Source organism: Pseudorasbora parva, chromosome 9 (assembly GCF_024679245.1).
Source record: "Pseudorasbora parva isolate DD20220531a chromosome 9, ASM2467924v1, whole genome shotgun sequence".
NCBI classification, from domain to species: Eukaryota; Metazoa; Chordata; class Actinopteri; order Cypriniformes; family Gobionidae; genus Pseudorasbora; species Pseudorasbora parva.
In genome coordinates, this window is record NC_090180.1 from 39796907 (window position 1) to 39813568 (window position 16662).

At 39.0% G+C, this 16662-nt stretch overlaps 1 protein-coding gene across 4 annotated transcripts; it reads right to left on the minus strand.

The window, feature by feature from the left end:
* Window positions 1-4482: 4482 nt before the first annotated feature.
* Window positions 4483-15416, minus strand: mpz (myelin protein zero). 4 transcript variants are annotated; one of them, XM_067452616.1, is made up of 6 exons: window positions 15258-15416; window positions 14530-14693; window positions 13453-13666; window positions 12642-12771; window positions 12142-12190; window positions 4483-6093 (listed from the first exon to the last, which is right to left on the minus strand). In XM_067452616.1, exons 1-6 carry the CDS (start codon window positions 15301-15303, stop codon window positions 6076-6078), a joined length of 621 nt encoding a protein of 206 aa, XP_067308717.1. In that variant the 5' UTR covers window positions 15304-15416; the 3' UTR covers window positions 4483-6075. The 4 variants fall into 4 exon arrangements, with proteins under 4 accessions (XP_067308717.1, XP_067308718.1, XP_067308715.1 ...); XM_067452617.1 differs by having other exon boundaries at window positions 4483-6198; XM_067452614.1 differs by having other exon boundaries at window positions 4483-7830.
* Window positions 15417-16662: the final 1246 nt, after the last annotated feature.

Here is a 16662-nt window from a genome sequence, read left to right on the forward strand (position 1 = left end):
TCAACCTGACACACACATACACACACACACAGCCTGTTCTCTCCCCCCATTTGTGCCTCAGGGTAACCCGAAGCTCACTTCCCACCCCCTTACAAATACACACACTCACACAAACACAACCTTCATGCCCATGGCTGTATACCTGCACCTGCTACCACTTTCCCCTCTTTCTGTCTGAACACACTTATATTTATTTATTATTTATCAATATTTATTTTATGCTTGTTAGCAGGGCAGAAGAAGCCAGACGGACTGAATTCTCCATTTCCATGATCTGTTGCTGCTGATGTGGCTTGAGGATTTTTAACTAAATCAAGCCTTGAGACTGTGGGAACTACAACTGCCATCAACGCCTCTGCCAGATCCATTAAGAACAGGACCGGAGAGAGCAGCTGCTCTCCTGACCCCGCTGTGCCCGAGAGCGATACACGGCTGACGTAAAAATCTGTGATAAATCACATGAACTTCACATGCTGCACTATTTATTGTCTCTGTGGAGGGCATAGGCTATTTCATTTTTTCCAGGCTAATGGTATATCATTTAAAATGTGTTCTGTGCTCTGGTTACAGTGTTACATATTATATAAAAAATTATGTAGTTTACAGGTGCTGGTCATATAATTATCAAAAAAGTTGATTTATTTCACTAATTCCATTCAAAAAGTGAAACTTGTATATTATATTCATTCATTACACACTGATATATTTCAAATGTTTATTTCTTTTAATTTTGATGATTATAACTGACAACTAAGAAAAATCCCTATTACTTAAGACTTAATATTACTAAATCTTGGCAAACTGAAAAGTATGAACATGAAAAGTATGAGCATGTGCAGCACTCAATACTTAGTTGGGGCTCCTTTTGCCTGAATTACTGCAGCAATGTGGTGTGGCATGGAGTTGATCAGTCTGTGGCACTGCTCAGGTGTTATGAGAGCCCAGGTTGTTCTCTGATAGTGGCCTTCAGCTCTTCGGCATTGTTGGGTCTGGCATATCGCATCTCCCTTTTCACAATACCCCATAGATTTTCTATGGGGTTAAGGTCACGCAAGTTTGCTGGCCAATTAAAAACAGGGTTACCAAGGTCCTTAAACCAGTGTGCAGGTGCCAAGTTCTGTTGGAAAATGAAATCTGCATCTCCATAAAGTTGGTCAGCAGCAGGAAGTATGAAGTGCTCTAAAGTCCTGATATATGGCTGTGTTGACCTTGGACCTCAGAAAACACAGTGGACCAACACCAGCAGATGACATGGCACCCCAAACCATCACGGACTGTGGAAACTTTATACTGGACCACAAGCGATGTGGATTGTATGCCTCTCCTTTCTTCCTCCAGACTCTGGGACCCTGATTTCCAAAGGAAATGCAAAATTTACTTTCATCAGAGAACATAACTTTGAACCACTTAGCAGTCCTTTTTGTCTTTAGGCAAGATGCTTCTGACGCTGTCTGTTGTTCAAGAGTGGCTTGACACAATGAATGTGACAGCTGAAACCCATGTCTTGCATACGTTTGTGTGTAGTGGTTCTTGAAGTACTGACTCCAGCTGCAGTCCATTCTTTGTGAATCTCCCCCACATTTTTGAATGGGTTTTGTTTCACAATCCTCTCCAGGGTATGGTTATCCCTATTGCTTGTACACTCTTTTCTACCACATCTTTTCCTCCCTTTCGGCTCACTATTAATGTGCTTGGACAACAAGTTAGCAATCTTCCCCATGATTGTGTAGCCCACTTAAACTAGATTGAGAGACAATTTAAAGGCCTTTGCAAGTGTTTTAGTGAATTAGCTGATTAAAATGTGGCACCAGGTGTCAGCAATATTGAACCTTTTCACAAAATCCATTTTCTGAGATACTGAATTTGCATATTTTCCATAGTTGTCAGTTATAATCATAAAAATTAAAAGAAATAAATATTTGAAATATATCAGTCTGTGTGTAATGAATGAATATAATATACACGTTTCATTTTTTTAATGGAATTAGTTAAATAAATCAACTTTTTGATGAGATTCTAATTATATGACCGGCACCTGTACTATTTTTTTGTATTTAAACTCTTAAAAACTTGTCTTAGAGAGACATAGAGTCATCACAGTGCAGGTGGAAAAATGTTTAGACTGGTCTTAAAAGTAAGCCATTCCTTTTTTTTCTTCAAGCCTGGTCCTAACTTTTTTTATAGTCAGTTACATGATATGTAGAGTGGTCTTGATTTAAATCTCTTATCTGACTAGTGGCCTGGCACACTAGTTGTTAAAGGGATATTTCGGCCAAAAATGTAAATTATTAATTACTCGCCCTCATGTCATCTTCAGAAGACAAATAAAGATATTTTTTTGATGCAATCTGACATTTGTCCCATCATAGACAGCTATACAACAACCAATTTGACACTTAAAGTTCATAAAGAGATCATAAAACTAATGAATTGTGTGGTTTAGTCCAAATTTTCTGAAGAAACAGAACATTTTATTCACATATAAACATTCATCAACTTGCAGATAAGTTATGGTAAACCGAAGCTCAAGCATGTTCTTGATGTGCAAGAACCAATGAGATTCATTTTTGTTTTATGAACCATGTTTGAGCTCCCACAAGAACCAATGAGGTTCATTATGAGGTCAATCAATGAGGTTCAGCCATATCACCCTGTACCCCAAGACTGGTTTCCCACTGAAGCTAAGCAGGGCTGAGCCTGGCCAGTACCCGGATGGGAGACCAGCTGGGAAAATCAGGTAGCTGCTGGTAGAGGTGTTAGTGAGGCCAGCAGGGGGTGCTCACCCTGTGGTCTGTGTGGGTCCTAACACCCTACTATAGCGATGGGGACACTAAACTGACAAAGAGCACCGTCTTTCAGATGAGACGTTAAACCGAGGTCCTGACTCTGTTGTGATTAAAAATCCCAGGATGTCCTTCGATAAAGAGTAGGGGTGTAACCACGGCATCCTGGCCAAATGTGCCCATTGGCCTCTGTCCATCATGGCCTCCTAATAATCCCCCTCTCCTGATTGGCTTAATCACTCTGTCTCCTCTCCACCAATCAGCTAGTGTGTGGTGAGCGTTCTGGCGCAATATGGCTGCCATCCAGGTGTATGCTGCACATTGGTAGTGGTTGAGGAGATTCCCCCTTTTATATGTAAAGCACTTTGAGTGACTAGAAAAGCGCTATATAAATGTAACAAATTATTATGAATTATTCTCCTGTGACACAGCACATTTGCTCTCCCACAAACACATATGAAGTTCGTTCTTGCATGTCTCACAGTACGTTTGAACCAATGAGGTTTCTTGCAATGTGATAGCAGTCTATGGAGGGACAGAAAGCTCTCAGATTTAATTAAAAAGATCTTCATTTGTGTACAGGTTAGGAATGACATGAGAGTGAGTAATTCAAAACAAAATTAATTTGTTTGGGTGAACTAACCCTTCAAGGCTTAACTTTGGCATAATTTATGCAACTTGCCTGAGGCTACTACAGGTAAACAGGGCCATGGTTCTGGAGATATCAAACATCAAAAACATATGAACACATATGACATAGGACTTGGAGTTCAAATAATTCATATGAAATTTATTGTATTGTATAATCTGTACCAAGAAAATCATGTGGAAACAAGGTTGCAAATTAATATAACATTCTGATAATTAAAATGATAGAATTAGATTATATTAGATTCTATAAGATTGATGTAAGCTGATGTGATATAAACTATTGATATGCAACGTTTTTATTGTTACTAGGCCCCATTTAATTTGTGTATACTTAATTAGATAATTATTCATCGAAAAATCACAAATAATGGTTTTGAGTTTTAAATGAACATAAAACTGGAATTAGCTTTTCAACATTTTCTTTGACGCTGAACTGTTCAATGAGGTGAAGCATCATCTGTTGAACAGTGTAAAATGCACTTCTTTTTTAAATGAAGTCTTCTGACTGCACCCTACCCATGGAATGTGCCTCTCAATTCCACATAAAAAAAATTCAGCTGCATTTTAGTGGGAATAAACCACGATAGATACAAGCCTGGCTGTGGTGGAAGACGGAGATACAGCATTAGCTTGAGGAGGTGACCACGGCAACAGGAAGCGCTCGAGCGCGTTCACACCGATTTTGCCAAGACATGTTCCTGGATCAACATATTTTGTTGATCTTGTAACAACACTCCCATCCGAAAATGCAGTCCTAACCCTACGTATGATAACTAATACCTAAAATCTGAGGGAAATGATGGTGAATAAAATTATGTAGAAGCACAGAGTGTAAGGCTGAGTTTGACATAAACTGTAAAATTATTAAGCTACTCATATCCGATTGGATCATTCCAGGATCAACAAAGATACAGTAATATGTTGTACTGGGTGAAATCACGTTTAAAAAAAAATTATACTGTTCGTGACATTTAGTCTATAGATCTCCAAAAATACATTACATTCCTCTTGTCATTTACTCATGTCCGTCCAACGATCAAAACACACACACCAGGGATCTGATTTTTATTGACGCTTTTCTGAAATTATTTGAATTTGACATTTTTCTTTTTACAAGACATTCCACAGAAAATCAAGTTAGCTTGGTTAAAGTCAAAATAAAAGTAAAAAATTATTAGACGTTTTAAATAGAGTTTGGAGAGAGCACGGTTAAATAGACCTGTACCAATACATACAACATGGGAATTCCCCGATATTTAAACACAGTTTAATGGCAGGTACCATGTGGCTGCTCGACATTTACTCTGAGATGCATAAAAAGCATCTGTCTGTAGGTTAACAAACATATTTCCCACAAGCCTTCGCAATTCTACAACCTTTCCCAGCATTCCCGACTAGAGCCCCTGTCTGGCTCGAGGCTGACATGCATAGACACGATGAATACTTGAAGAGAAAAACATATCCTGCAAGATTGAGATGTTTATTTGACTTTGGCTTGACTTTTCACCTGAATATGAATTCAGTCCAAGACTTCATCTCAATATTTAATAATTTATATCACTCTCACAAAACCTTTCGGCCCTTATTGCATCACTTCCTGTGACCTTAGCATGCCAACACCATGATAGTAAACACTTGTATGAGGAAACAACCACATGAATTCTGCCATGTCAGTCAAATGAAAGTGCAGAAATATTATTAAACATCATTAAACTATTACATTTCTGCTTCCAACACACAAACAGTCCCAGGGTGCTGCTGCACAGCTTGTCATTACTAATGATGACGTGACAAATATTGCTACGATGTTGTTTTGTTCCCCTAACATGTTGACAGGTTACAGACATGTCATCAGACTACAAACATACACAGGCAAACGTGTGAAAACACGCATCTATCAGAGTCAGCAGAGAGCTAGCTAAATTAACTCTTTTTTTTTACGTTGAAGTCTTTGAGACAATATGGCCGAATGAAAAGTTTTCTCCTGTGGGCAGCAGGGGGCAGGAGAGAGTGCTGGGGTTTTTTTACCAGCAGAAACGGGGAATGAGAAGAGGTGGTGGTGGATGAGTGTTCGTGATAGTTATAGGAGGATTAGAGAGAGGTGAAGTAAATCTAGGATTCGGGATGGAGCAATAGGCCTTGCTAATGATATGTGTTGAGAAGGTCAGGGGGGGAAGTGCCACCATAGGAGACAGCCCTCATTGGACAGAAGGGATACAGAGATAGTTCTCCAGTTACAAGTGAGTGTTAAAATAATCAACTGTTTGTCAGACAACAGCTTATGCAGACAGATGTGAGAATTTGGCTTAGAGTCTCAAATAACTCTCACAGTGCGTTTGAGTGTCTCTGCCAACAGTATCGACGTCATTTTGGGTATTTCAGTCACTGCGGTCAGAGTAAAAACACAGTACAAACTCTAAGTCAAATTCAAATGTCAAAAACTTTTTGGGAAGGCACTTAAAATTGTATAATGGGATACATGAGATGACGCCGTGAGTTAGTGTGTGTTTGAGAAAGTATGGACACATTTTATTCGACTGAAATGAAATTTTAACTGTGAGAAAGTGCATGCCTGTGATTCTAGGACTAAAAATACTAGTGCTATATTTAGCTCTCACTAAATGAAGGGCGGGGAGGGAGTCTACTTTAGGGGGCCGGCCTACAGGTAGTGATGTAATAGCACCAGTATATCAGATAAGAAAGATGAATTTATAGATGGAAAAGTAGAAGAAGAAAAAAAAGGGGGAGAAAAGTGTCAGAAACGCTATGAAGAAGAGAGATTAGAGGATAGGAAGACCGGAAGGAACAAAGACAGACAAAAACAGAGCGACAGGCAGTAAAACAGAGAAAAAGAGAGGGAGGGAACAAGAAAAAAAGACAGTTAATATAAACTTTCCAAAATAACTTTTCAGCAAGAGTACAAAGTGTGAAAAGTGTACGGCTAGGATTGTGTTCTTGTATAAGACTACATGTGTGTACAGCGAGAGTGAGAAACGACAGAGCAGTCACATAACAAGAGGAAATCTTCACCATTCCGCCACTATTACAGCTCTCAAAAACACATCTGTCTCCGCGTGTGTAATGGGCGGCTCTCAGCTCTAAGTTTTGTTGTGAATGTGTGATGTTGCTGAAGTGATGTTATTTTTAAGACCGTGTCCTAACCAGGTGCAATGCAACAACTTTCAGGCGACAAGTAATTTGTCTGTACTCCCTGAAAACAAAAACGGAGCACTTTTTCATAGAACAGATGTCCAATTTACAGCTAGAGCGGGGTTAAAAAGTCCACACTGAAAATCTAATTTTGAACCTGGAGAAAAACCCAGAAGGGTTTAGGATTTTAAATGAGTTAGCTCTTGCTACCAATTAAGCTCAAGATGCTCTTTGGATGATCTCAAATTATGCTGGAGAACATCAGGTTTTGCACAGACACAAACCAAATACTAAGACATTCTAAAATGATTGTTAATTTAAATCTCATTCTAGAATGAAAAATAGAAACTATTCAGATTTTTGAACCTTGCTGCATGCCTATTGTGATTTTAGACCAATAAGATTTTAATGTGAAAGGAGACATCCAGATTAATATAACAGAATCCATTTTTTTTCCATAGCTGCGCAAGGCATTTTGTGTCCAAAATAGAGAACAAATCAAATACTAAGAGAATCTAAAATGCACATTTTAAACACATATTCAACCAAATTATGCTGATAATACAATTTTTGATGAAAAAAAGTAGAAAAAAAGCTTCTCAGATTTTCGAACCTCACTGCATGCAGAGCCTGATTTTGGACCAATTCGATTTTAATGTGGGTGGAGCAACCCAGATTAACATAAAGGCAGATCCAAAGAAGAATACCGGTATGTCTATTAGAATGATAAAATATCTTGTCACAGCTGCGTAAGACTCATTGAAGATGTTGCTGCATAGCTTGTCGCTTTATCATAATGCACCTGGGTTGGACACCAATTTTAATTTTGTATTTTTTTGGTTGGGATAAGAAAAACTTCACCCCTTCTCCTGTCCTTCTGTTTTTAATGATTAATCTTTCACTCCTTGCCTCCAAAACTCTCCACCACCCTCTCTTTTTATACCCATCTCTCTCACTTGAGAGCGATTTTGCGCGCGAGTTGAGAAAAGAACGCTGCGGGACTTGTTTTAGTTTGCTCTTCCTCTCTCTCCTGTTTAGTGAGCTCTAGCTCAATGGTCATAAGAACCCTGCCCTGCCTGTCCAACCCTGCTGCCTCTTCCTGGGCTTGGGTCTGGGTTGAGGCAGCCCCACTCAGGAGCTCTAGCTCTCTGCTCCACAATCCCTATTTCTTCTCCCTGCGAGACTCCTGTTTCTTCTTCTCTGATGCTGTTGCCTTCAGCTTGGCCGGATCCGTCACAGCTGAAGCCTGAAAAAAGAGAGGGAGTGTGGAGAGGGGAGGAGTGAGTCTCTACGGGAGGAAAGAGAGAGAGAGATAGAGAGAGAAATAGAAAGAAAGCAAAGACCAAAGAGAGAGAGGGAAAAGGAAAAAGAAGGGCTTGTGGGTTAGGCGGGAATGGTCAGATGAGTTTTATCGGATATGAGGAAACAGAATAAGGGAGGTAGTTTCATTACAGAAGAGAAGAAGAAGAAGAAGAAGAAAGAGAGTGAAATGCTAAACGAGTGATTAGAAGGAGATGAACACCAGGGGAACTTTCGGTTTCTGGAAAGGGAGGACAAAACAGGAAGTGGCCAGTTAGGGAGTGACAGCGTGACATCACAGCACCTAAAATAAAAGAACTCTCATACAGCTGACCTTTGACCCATCCACCCTCAGGATGCTGAAACATGTTTGATTATCTTTTGTCTTTCCACAAAGAAGCTTCACTTTAGTTCTGTCAGAAACCTGAAATGGTACTGTACATGCAACTCAATTAAAGGTGAAGTGAATCATTTTTAAGTAAAGCGTTGTACAGTACGCGTTTGGGGCCGGATGTCCTGTCAAAACAACGAAAGGGTGTTATAAGAGGGTTTTGTCAATGTCATAATTTGTGCAGTTATGTTTGGTGCCACTAGTAGTGCAGAAAATATACACTTCACCTTTAAAAAAAAATATTCCTAAAATTCTGAATTTATTTCACCAGAACTTTAAAGTTCTTTGTGATGTTAAATCTAAACGCTTACAGTAACTGTACATCTTAACTTTTGCTGCGTTAGTAAAACAGATGCTGCTCTTTAAACTAATAAAACGATGCAGCGAGTTTTCCCAATGGAATTTTTAAGTCCTGAGATGCATCATTTGACTGAAAACTGGAGGGTGGGACTGGGTATAAACTGACAGAACCAAGAAAATAAAGAAATGAAAGAGAAAGAGTGACACTGACAGGAGACGCATACAGGAGTACAAATAGAGGAATGTATACTGAAAGAAAGAAGAAAGGCAATAAAAAGAGAAAGAACAGACAATACAAGATTGGAAGTCTTCTAGTTTGATCCTGTAAGAGATGAGATGTGTGCGAGGAAGGCTTGATTGTACGTGATAGTGTTTGTCATGATATAATACATGATTAAAGCGCATACATGATCAAATCTGACAGCATTTATCTGTTCACCTGCTGAGAGAATAGAGGCCAGCTGAAAAGGGAGGGGACGAGAAAGAGAAAAATCAGTGATATGGAGGATGCGAAGGATAATGGCATGGAATAGAGCACAGAAGAAAATAAAACCAGAGAGATAGAGAAAGAAAAGTAAGGTGGTACGTAACGTAAATGAATGGGATGTTAGCACAGAACAAGATGTATGAGCTCCATATGACTGCCAGTTCAATGACACCGACGCCAAGGTCCTTAAGTCTACAGCATCATGGAGAAGAGCCGAAAGTATTCTTAAATCTGGCCCACAAATCAATATCTAATTTTCTGCATTTTGGTTTAACCTTTAATGTCATCCCATAATTACCTTAAGGATTGTTATACTGCTAGTGCATAATTCTCCACATGGCTTATTACAGGGCTTGAACACAAAACTGCAGTCTATGTGACAGCAGCAAACAAGCCTGTGTGCTTGCATCCTTGAAAACATGTAGTTTTGACACCACTGATATTGCTATATGCTTCTATTTTTGATGAGGCACAGCTACTCTAGTTTAGACATGTGCAGGATTACAAATATGTTTACATGCATTGCGAATGAGGCCTCATAAACTGGCATGCAGTCAGGAGCACAAACACTGAGGTAGATGTAGATTTCCCTGGAGTTTTAGCTGACCCTGATATTTCTTTAGTGCTTATTTTTTATTATGATGTTTATTATTAATACAAATTATGGTAAATATATGGCAAAATCTTTATTTTACATTAAATTCAGTTTTATTTTATATTTTTTGAAAGAAGTCTTATGCTCACCAAGGCTGCAATAATTTGATCAAAAATACTGTAAAACATTAATAATATTTTTGAAATATTATAGCAATTTGAATGATTTCTAATGAATCATGTGACACTGAAGACTGGAGTAATGGCTGATAAAATTTCAACTTTGCCATCACAGGAATACATTACATTTAAAATGTATTAAAGAGAAAACATTTTAAATCGGTGATGGACAAAGTCAGTCCTGTTTCACTCCAACCCTAATCTGACCACCTGAACCAGCTAATCAATCGCTACGTCTAAGATCACATACTGTCTGAGAAGGCACTACATTTGAATTTGAAGTTACTTTACAAACGTTAAAAAGTACATTCTATATAGCATGAATATGGGTATCACGTATGAAATTCTGATGTACTACATCCGCCATGTTGTTACTATCATGCGATCTACCAGTGTCATGCGATCTACCAGTGTCATGCGATCTACCATTGCATCACATCACTGCCATTCATAAATCCTATCTCATGGCCTCAAGGGATAGTAAAGTGTCTATCTCGGTGGAAGCAGTAGGTCATTTGGGTATTTTTCACCAACTGTTTTTCGAATACAATGTAGTCAGACATGATACTCAATCAAACAGTTGCTCACCTGTCTAATAAAACACATAATATATTAAAGCGTCTTTGGTGTTTCCATGGTTTCTACCAAATTGGAAATTGAGGGTAACATGGGTGTCACTGATAGGCAACACACAGACATGGTCCGTATTCTGGTTAAAATAGCTTATTTATCTGGATTTAAACATTTTTGGAAACATTTGGGATAATGTAAGTACACAATTCAACAAAATATATAACACTGTTCTAGTGGTTTTTGGATATTATAATCCAAGAATCTTACATATTGTGCCTTTAAGTAATTAAATACATTTAAAATTTAAATAATTAACATAAACATCAAAATAAAACACTTACTAAAAAGATTAAAGCAGCACTTGGCAACTTTTGCTCTCGGGGTCCCTCTACAGTTGGGAAAAAATAATGTCCTCAACTACTGTCGTAAGCTCTGTCATCCTACAACAGGGGATGCCATCGCACGTGCATTTGTTGACATGACAACCCTTATAGCCCTGAGCTAGTGATGCGCGGGTCGTCTCATTACCTGCGGACCCCGTATGTCTATTTAATAGTCGCGGGTGCGGGGCGGGTTGTAAAAATATATACAGTGGTGCGGGGTGGGCCAAATAACTTCATAAAAGTGGCCCGCGGGTTGGTGCAGCACTAACAGTTACCCTGAACACTGCAGGAGGAGTTTTTACATGCAGGTGTTCTTCGGTGGCGCGTGTGAAATGTCTTCATCCCAGGTACAGTCAGTGGCATATGTTTCAGCATGTCATACTAATATAATTTCATGGGTTTTATTTTTTCCAAACGCCAAATAATCACGATGCTCACGTTCAACAAAACCTTTTCTTTCTTATTTGTCTGTGCTGCTTCGGACATGACTATATTATCCGATGAACAAAGTTGGGCTCGCACGTCCGAATGCAAGGAAGTGTGTGGGTGTTGGTGGAAGTGACGTATATGCCGTAAAGCAGTCGAATTTTGTAGTTCTTTTTGTTCTCGGGTTACTACCCGAAACCCGAAGTTTAAAAGTACGATTAAAAACGATAAAGACCCCATCAAGCTATGGCAGACGTGTCATTCAACCTATTTTAAGTCGATGTATCATCACAAGTCTTGAAAATATATTATGAAGGTTGAAAAGTTACCTAGTGCTGCTTTAAAACAGGTTTTTTTTGTTTATCTGCTTGTATTAAGAATTTTGAATAATTTACTGCCAGTGTAAGAATAACGTAATCAATACAAAAGTAACTGATTATAAGTATTATAAAATGTAATATAATCTAATTACAAGTACTTTTTTCCCTGTAATCTGATTACGTAATCTAGAATACATGTAATCAGTTACTACCCAGCACTGGCTATAGGTAGGTGAGTTTTATCAGGGTTGGAGTTCTGTAAGACCAATCTGCTTATATTGTATACAGTATTTCAGTATTATATTTGACTGCATTTTTTATTAAATAAATGCACCCTTGTTGAGCATAAGATACTGATTTGAAAACATAAAAAGTAATTATTCCCAAGTTTTGATCAGCTGCTATCTGTCAATGGTCTGACTTAGTAACGTTACTTTAAAAACAACTAACCACAGACAAAAAAGGGGGGAGAGCAGTGGAGGACAGGAGGTCTTTAACAAAGCACAAGTGAAAGAAAGTATCAAGCATGTTTGTATGTGCATGTGTGCTTGCTTGCGTGTGTGTTTGTATGCGCCGCTTAGGGTGGAGGCAGATGAACACTTGCCTGTTTTTGCTGTGATCCTTCTCTTCCTTTGCCTTTCTTGCCATGTTTGCTAAGGGGAACAAAAAATAAAAAAAATTGCATAAACAATGTGGCCATCTGGTGGATGGAGAACTCAAATTAACTGCTCGTTAGCTAGTTGACCTATAGTCTCATATTCATGATTTATGCCTACGAATCTCCCACAGTCTATTTAATAAAACGGATAAATGGCACGTAAAACAAAACCAACTGTGGTTAGGCATGTAACTCTTCCCGTCTAAATGTGTGGTTCTGCATTGTGCATTTAGTACGGCTTTGCAGGACTAGTTCACTTACTACTCCCTACTAGTTTGGTTGGAGGTTCCATCGATGTCTCGCTCATGACGTGTGTGTTTTTGTGTGAGTGTAGTGGGGATCTGGGCTGTGTCTTGGTAAGAGTGTGCGTGTGAATGGAGGCGTGTGTGTCAAGGCCAGGCAAAGGGTCGGGTTTGGCTTGAGGGAGCAGATGCTCCCAGACTGACCTCATGCTCAAGCTGAACACTCGTCTGGCGACCAGGAAACGCATCAGATAGTAAATAGCCACAATAAGGATCAGCAGTCCCAGCACTACGCCAATAATGGCCCCCGTTATAACACCAGCCTGGACTGGAACTGAAAAAAAGAAAGAGAATATGAAGTGAGTTGTAGTCTGCAGATTAAAGGCCTCTTGCACAGTACTGATTTATTAGTCGCATTGTGTCCTTCCCTTAATGCACCCATATTAGGTGGTGAGAGTTTTTACAGACACAACTATATTACTGAAAAATAACTCCAAACAACATCAATCATTGTCAACCTGCAAAGGTTCTCATATTTTCCTTCTAAACAAGCCGCCTTAACCCACAAACACTGCACTCAGAAGTTAAATATATTGTTTAAAAGTGAAACAAAATGGTATATAAAAAGCACCAGTGCAAAAAAGCATTCATTTGATAAAGTAGGCTCTGTGTGAGGCATTTGGATCCAACAATGGCTATTTTTCACAATAATTGTACTATCTGGAAAAACAAAAAATGCACAACCAAACAAGGAAACCACTCAGGTCTCTGCTTTACTGTTGCTTTGCGCTTCCATTAGCAGCAAACTTTCATCTCCTGCCATAAGATCGCACAGATTTTGTATGCCACCCTGGAATAAGATGAGCCTAAAGGCAAAAATCAGTCTTAGTAACTGCAGCATGAGGGGAAAGCAAAGGAGGAATCGAAATGGTTTTCTGGTGTAGCTTGTTTCTTTGCAAAGCAGCCATTATTTTATTAGTGAATGAAGACAAAAATGTTCATATTGATCGGTTACCCTTCTCAAACACCAGCAGTCGAACACTGGAGGGGCGGCCGACAATGTCAGGTGGGTTCTTGGCATCACAGGTGAATGTTCCATTGTCTCCGTAGTCAACATTCTTGATCACGATAGAACCATCACGGCGATTGGGGTTCCCTACAAACTCCAGGCGGTCCCGGAACGGACCTTTGTTATCCAGATAGGGAGTTCCGCCTGCATAGTGGAAAATCTAAACAAGCAAAGAAAGATTATTTTATCATCACATAATAGAACCACTCTGTTCAATTGCATAGCAAATACAATTAGATTTTGAACTACCAGAATTCCCAGTATGAACAAGCATCCACAAATGAACGATGCTGGTCGGCAGACTCAAAGTCTTGCATAGCGCAGTGCAATTTGGAAAGCAGAACTACACCCACAAGGGCCTAATATTTCTATTTGAATGGCAATTATCTCTACAAACCACACAGACACAGGGATATTATTCCCAAAGGGTGAGTGTGTTTTAATACAGATGTGTGTAACATTACCACTGCACAGAACCTTTTGACAGGTTTACTGAAATGCAATCATACTACGTTAATAATAATTGGCTTCATGCTGTAATAGCAAATTAAAATAATTATTAAAACCTTGCTAACTAAAGTAGCAGCTCTCAAGCACAGATGCCTTTTTAATTTTCTTTCCAATATGTAAGAGCATGCAATTCATAAGCCCTTAAATGCACCAAATATTCCTTTGCGTGAACATATGATCAAAATATTTATTCTAAAATATTTTGGAAATTATTTGAGTGTTTCTTAATGGTATAGCTCACCCAAAAATTAACATTTTTATTCTCACTCATGTTCTTTCAAACCTGTATGATTTTTTCTCTAGCAAGGTACACAAAAAGAGATGTTGAGCACAATGCCCAAGCTTCTCTTTTACTTAAAATGAAAGTGAAGTCTCCTTGTTTGTTCAATGCTACAATATTCTATAATACAGAGTTAAATAAATGTCATTTTTAGGTGAACACTGAATTTCACATAATTCCCCTTACACAATTCTAGAATAGAAAAAATGATATTCGTGTGTGTTTCTACGCACTGAGATGCTGTCTCTAGCCCCATCTGGACGGTAGTGCCATGAGAAGGTCACATCTGGAGAAGTCCACTGCCAGGAGAAGAAAGAGCAGGAGAGTCTAACATCTGAGCCCACCAACGCATGTCTCTCCCAGCTTGTGTACACAATTACAGCCGTGGTCTGAGAGGCTGGAACACAAAAACACAGAGTGAGGAACATTAGCCTACATTGGACACAAATCTAATATGCACATGTGAAATAAGATGCTAAATCAAATCTGAAGAACATCTGTAAAGTTTGAAAAGTCAGCAGTTATATAGTTTTAAAAATTTAAAATCTATAATACATAAAATATAATTTCCTGCATTTTACGGGAAAATAAAAACATGATAACATAAGATATTCTAGCGAGGATATTTGTATTTCATGTAGGCTACATGTTAGTATTAAAACGTTAAAATGAATTGAATAGACAGTGAAAACAAAGATTTAAAGGAAAGATTCTCTCTAATCTGACTGTGCTCAGTTGATGAAGGTCCTTTCTGATCTACCTCATCTCTCAAACCTGGCCAGTCTTGAACAGGGAGGCATCAGGTGCACAAAACACAGGTGAGTCACTCTGAACACACAATAATACTGTCAGGTTGTACAGAAGCTAAAGCGAAGGACTTCTGGATGTTTTCTGGTTAGCCAAGTTTGTTTGCTTTGTTTTTACAAAGTAATGAAATGCAAGACGGATGAAATGTATTTACCTATGCCCAAGAGCACCACGGACGTCAGTGCCAGTACAGACAGCATGATCTCCCTCCGATCTCCCCGCAGGTCAATATGTAAGGGGTTCCGAGAGAGCGAGGGATGGAGAAAGGAGAAGAGATGGAGGGAAGAAGGGAATGAGACCAGAGGGCATCAAGATGAGACTATTCAATCCTGGACTTTATACCCAACCACACCCCAAACTTAAGCCCAGCCCTCACCAACTCATTATCTCTTGCCTTGCATTATCTCTCTTTGGCCCCGTCCCTGATACGATAGTCTCCCTTGCTCTCTCTCTTTGTCTCCTTCTAAAAGACTGTTTATGAACACGAAATAGAAAAGACAAGTGATACAATAACCTGAGAATGAATCCTCTTTCTACTCGCTCTCCGGCCAGTTAATAAAAGCATCAGAGCATCTGTTTAACAAGGAAAGATCAAATTTGAAGGACAAAGACACTGCAGCAATAAAGACAATCTCTAAGTGAGTCAGATTATATTTGGAGTTATGTGTGTGTGTGTCTGTGGTTTCATTCTCGGATACCTTCCTTCCTTCCTTCTTATCCTGTCACGGTTGAGTGCTGTTTGTCTGTAATCCTTCCTCTCTTATGCAGATGATTCTTCTCTATAAACAAAACATACCCAGAGAAACTGCCGGTCTGAAATCACAATGAGCTGCAGGTCTTTTCTATCTCACCTGTCCTGACCCGGTCGCCATCTGCCTGCCACTCATATTCACCATCACAGAAAAGAAGATGGGCTTAAAGGTGAAGGGTGTCATTTATGTGCCGCAAGCATATTTTCAGGTTTCCAGACCACTCCTGTGTCTTCCATTATTAGGACAAACTGGCCCCAAATTCAAGAAAATTTATGTTTACAAAGCAAATTTCATGAGCCATGGTGTTTACACTTTTAGTAGAAATAAAACTAGACCAATACGTCATATTTAACCGTATAAAGCTTACTGTAAGGCCTTTAAATTATTAACATGATGAAAACTGAAAACCCTGTTTACACAATCTACTTACAGGCTCTCTTAACCTAATGTTTAAGTTCATGTCCCGACTTGATGAGTCTCAAAACTGTATTATAATGATGCTCACAAGCCCTAGGTGCAGCTCGGTCAGATATCAATCATATTAGTATGGGTGCCTGTTAAGACTCTTATGAATCAAAATATGTCTGTATGTGTTTATGTATCTATGCCAATGTTGTATGTCTTGTTGTTGGGCCGTACGTTTACATTTCTGCATTTGTCAGACATGTTTATCCAAAGCCCCATGCACTGTATTGAAAGCTTACATCTTTTCAGTTAATATATACCCTGGCAATTGAACCCGTGACCTTGGTGTCGTTGGAGCTACACTTTACTTGTTGAGCTACACGAACTAACCCTTTTACAACT